The 4,368-nt window shown below is 40.9% G+C and overlaps 1 protein-coding gene across 1 annotated transcript; it reads left to right on the forward strand.

Moving 5' to 3' along the window:
* The first annotated feature begins 1,251 nt into the window (after positions 1 to 1,251).
* On the forward strand, positions 1,252 to 2,841 carry LOC139412010 (neuropeptide Y receptor type 1-like). The gene has a single exon (XM_071158789.1). The coding sequence runs from the start codon at positions 1,252 to 1,254 to the stop codon at positions 2,362 to 2,364; it is 1,113 nt and encodes a 370-aa protein (XP_071014890.1). The 3' UTR covers positions 2,365 to 2,841.
* The last annotated feature ends 1,527 nt before the right edge of the window (positions 2,842 to 4,368 follow it).

The raw sequence follows: 4,368 nt of genomic DNA on the forward strand, positions 1-4,368 counted from the left end.
CTTGGAATTGGAGTCCAGTCGTATTGCACATCACATATTAGTCAGGAGGTGGCAGTTGGTTAAATACATATGTCAATGGATACTGTACCAGTACCTATGCTGTAGGACAGCTGACCCTTTGACAGATGACTCCTCAAAGCTATCACAATCTTTGTGGTACGCTTGAGGTCATAGTCAGACACAGAGTAAAGAAGGGGAGTCATTTTCCGCACAGGAGACATCTAGCTCTTGGATTGTGAGAGAGGAAGAAATATATCCATTGTGTATGCTACCCAGTTGAGGCGGCCCAGCAGGATTCTGTCCTTGACATTAAGTACCTTCTCATGTTTCATTCGGATGGCATGTCATTGACATGGTTATTGTCATGGAAATGTGCTGGAACGGGTTGTCTTTGGTATGGGGAGTCAAAATGATATCATGGGGCCTTTTGATGGTAACACATTTCAAAGTTCATCCATGCTGTTTGCTTGATGATATGGTGTTAATACATCGTTAGTTATGAATGCTAGTACTCAAGTAGACAGGCGGATACATTTGCATGTTTTTCAGTCACCGCCTCTTGAAGCTCTCTCATCATTCATTCTCCTCTGGTTTGCAATAGTCTACTCTAATAAATCGAATTTCAGTGCTTACACAAGCGTCTGAAGATCCTAAACAAAGAGTAATGAATACTGCAGTGATAGCCAAGGCTAAGCTTTGTTTTGACCAATTTAAAATGTATAGGCATATCTAGTCACTTACTATCTTATTTTTAAATTTATTTCAGAGTATATTGTGTGTGCACCAAAGTGGAACCCATTGAACCTATGTTATAGAAAGCAAAGATTACATTACATTTCAAGATTGTTTTATATCAAAAAACACATTGATGGTTTTACTTCAAAAACACACTACCTAAAGTGGATCCTAAAGTAGAGTATTTTCCTGCTTCCAGCTATTTTCAGAGCAGTTAACATGGTTGCAAAGACAAGTCCTTTATTTATCCTGGGTTTATTAAATAACTGCATTCACATTTGGGAAATCAGCTCAGTGAAAGATGTCATCTTATAAGTGTTGTTTTCTCTTTCAGACAGCAAACAAAGACTGCAATCAATGTTCCAGCCATTAATAAGAATACTGGTATGATGAAAACCCCAGCAAACTCAAACATACAATAAAGACACATTAGATAGTATATCATATTGAAGTGGATGGAAACACCATACTAATACTTCTGGATCCCAGTCTGCAAAATAAGTTCTGACTTCTATCATGGAGGTGTCCCATATGAACAATAGTAGTCATCACGCCTGGTGGAAAGAGATGACATGGGGCGACACAGACGAGTGCCCCACCTCCATGAGTGGCACAACCTTCCTGATAGTTGCCTACAGCGCACTGATTGGGGTGGGCCTTATCGGTAACATCTGCCTGGTGTTTGTCATCACACGGCAGAAGGAGATGAGGAATGTCACCAACATATTCATCGCCAACCTGTCAATTTCTGACATCCTCATGTGCATCGTGTGCCTGCCGGTCACCATCATCTACACCCTAATGGATCGCTGGATCTTGGGGGAGGCACTCTGTAAGGTCACACCCTTTGTCCAGTGCATCTCTGTCACAGTCTCTGTCTTCTCCCTGGTCCTCATAGCCATGGAGCGCCACCAACTCATCATCCACCCCACTGGATGGAAGCCTGTTGTGGGCCACTCCTACCTGGCTGTGGCCATCACCTGGATGGTGGCCTGCTTCATCTCTCTGCCTTTCCTCTCCTTCAACGTTCTCACCAACAGTCCTTTCCAGAACATTAGCCTCCCCTTCAATCCCTTCACTGACCACTTCATCTGTATGGAGCGATGGCCCTCAGAGCACAAACGACTGGCCTACACCACCTCTTTGCTGCTCTTCCAGTACTGCCTTCCCCTCATCCTCATCCTGGTCTGCTACTTGCGCATCTTCCTGCGTCTCAGACGGAGAAAATACATGGTGGAGCGAACCAGGGACAACCGCCAGAAGAAGGCCAAGGGGTCAAAGAGGATCAATGCCATGTTGGCCTCCATCGTGGCAGTGTTTGCCCTCTGCTGGCTCCCGCTCAACATCTTCAACACCGTGTTTGACTGGAATCACCAGGCCATCCCATCCTGCCAGCATGACATCATCTTCTCTGCCTGCCACCTCACAGCCATGGCCTCTACTTGTGTCAACCCCATAATCTATGGCTTTCTCAACAGTAACTTCCAGAAAGAGCTCAAATCTACCCTATACCGCTGCCGCTGCTGGGGGGCACCAGAGAGTTATGAGAGCTTCCCTCTCTCTATTGTCAGCACAGAGGTCACTAAGGGGTCGATCTTGAGCAAAGGATCGATCAGCATGAATGTATAGTCCCAACCCATTCAGATAGGGAGAGCGAAAGTATAGAACTTGTCATTGACCATGCATTGAAGGTTGTCTTGCTGAGATTTTTGCTGGAGCAAGGGTTGACAGGGGTTGTTCAAATGATTCACATGTTAATGTTTTGTTTCTTAGCAATCAATGGTTGACCTCTTCAGTGGGAATGGAGAGAAACGGAGTGAAAGTAAGAGAACACTGTGCTCCAACAGTCATTTTACAGCGTTTTCAATTAGGTATGTGTTTTTACACCTTAGAGGAAGTCGATGATTTTATGACGGTGCAAAGGTCTTCTTCACTGCAAGCACTGGAGTAAAAGGTGTGCTTAACACCAACATAATATTGCAATGTATTATTTGGGTCTCTACAGAGCAGTAACATTCAAAGTTGGGGTGTGGTCGCGGGATAAAAAAAAAATGCAACACAAATGTACGATTAATTTATAGGACAAAATGTATACACGCATGAATGTAAGTCGCTTTGGATAAAAGCACCTGCTAAATGGAATATATATATATTTTGAGAAAGATAATTTGAAAAATAATATTGAATTGAGTTAATGTATTTATTGATTCTCTTAATTTTGATAAGAGAGATGGAAGTTAATTGAAAGTTATTTGTTGATGTAAAAATAGAAATTTACCGATTTTTAAGGCTGTCATAAGATATGAGGTGTGGGGTCGCAGAAATTCTGGCCAAAAAAGAGGGTTCCTGCTTGAAAGGTTTGAGGTACACTGCTATAGAGTGTAGCCAAATGTGTTGTCATGATAGTCAAACTTGTATGGCAGCACAAAAGTCTTTAAAATCGACTATAATTGAAGGACTTTTACATTGACCTTCAACTCCTCTTGGGTTCCACTCACAAAGTCATGTTTGAATAATGTGAGATTTTCAGATTGTCCTTTTCTCACATTTTACTCCTGTCAATCCTGGATCATGGATAGCTACTGCTATAATTGTGTTTTTATAGAATTCGCTATCTTTTCAACCCTCCTTTGTGCAATTCCTTCCCTCATGCAGAGACTCATGGAATATGCATGTTAAGGGATGCCAAGTGCTAACCACTTCCAATGGTTCATTCATGATATTGATGTGGGTTTAAAGGGATAGTTCTCCAAAAGCATGTGTTAATGATTTCCTTCATAGATAGGAATCGTGATCTTTACACCGGCAAATGACTTGGCTAAGATCACACCATGTCAATAAAATCCTCATAACTGGTTTGTTTGTAAACAGACCCATGACAGAATAAAGTTATGGAATTTGTATTGAAACAACTTTGACAAGGACTGACATTGAAAACTAGTGATTTAAGGCACAGTACCTGTCACAGACATGTTTTGTACCCACCAAAGTTTACTGCCAAATATATTACTGTGCTAGTGGCTGACTTTGATAATAAAATGTGCCATGCAGCAACCATACATCTAGGGCCATATAACAAAAGAAAAGGGGCAGTAAATGAATACACTCTGTACTCTGACAGCAGCACATGGAATAATATCCTACTGTATATCCTTGCTCTCTCACTGAGGTCCACTGAGTCTTTGTGTGTACAGTAATAGATCTGGTGTGTAGTTTAGCCCTGCGTGGTGTGTATGGTACCTGATATGCCTCTTGTATTGCAATGTGGGATAATTGGTTTATAATATAAATGGGAATAAATCATTCCATCTGTTTACCCTCTAATCTACTCTTGTAAACACATTTTCAGCCATTCCATTTGGCAGTTACAAGAATGATTATCCAATATGACCAATCTGTAACTCATTCATGAATGTGTGCAATATTTCCTTTTGCAAGTAAAATAAAGTTCAGTATGCCATATACAGTAAGTATTTGCAAATATCATGCCATGTTTTCTCTAAACATTTGTAAGCTGGCTGCCTTTTCTTAAAAATATATAATTCTCAGAACATTTCTAGGATGTTTTAATAATTTGAGGTCATAAATTTGGATAATTCAAATTTTGTCAGATACATATATTTAAATGTATGG

Source organism: Oncorhynchus clarkii, chromosome 6 (genome assembly GCF_045791955.1).
Source record: "Oncorhynchus clarkii lewisi isolate Uvic-CL-2024 chromosome 6, UVic_Ocla_1.0, whole genome shotgun sequence".
NCBI classification, from domain to species: domain Eukaryota; kingdom Metazoa; phylum Chordata; class Actinopteri; order Salmoniformes; family Salmonidae; genus Oncorhynchus; species Oncorhynchus clarkii.

Excerpts from the sequence above, each read along its gene's own strand:
- LOC139412010 (XM_071158789.1), top strand. The coding sequence starts at position 1,252 with ATGGAGGTGTCCCATATGAACAATAGTAGTCATCACGCCTGGTGGAAA.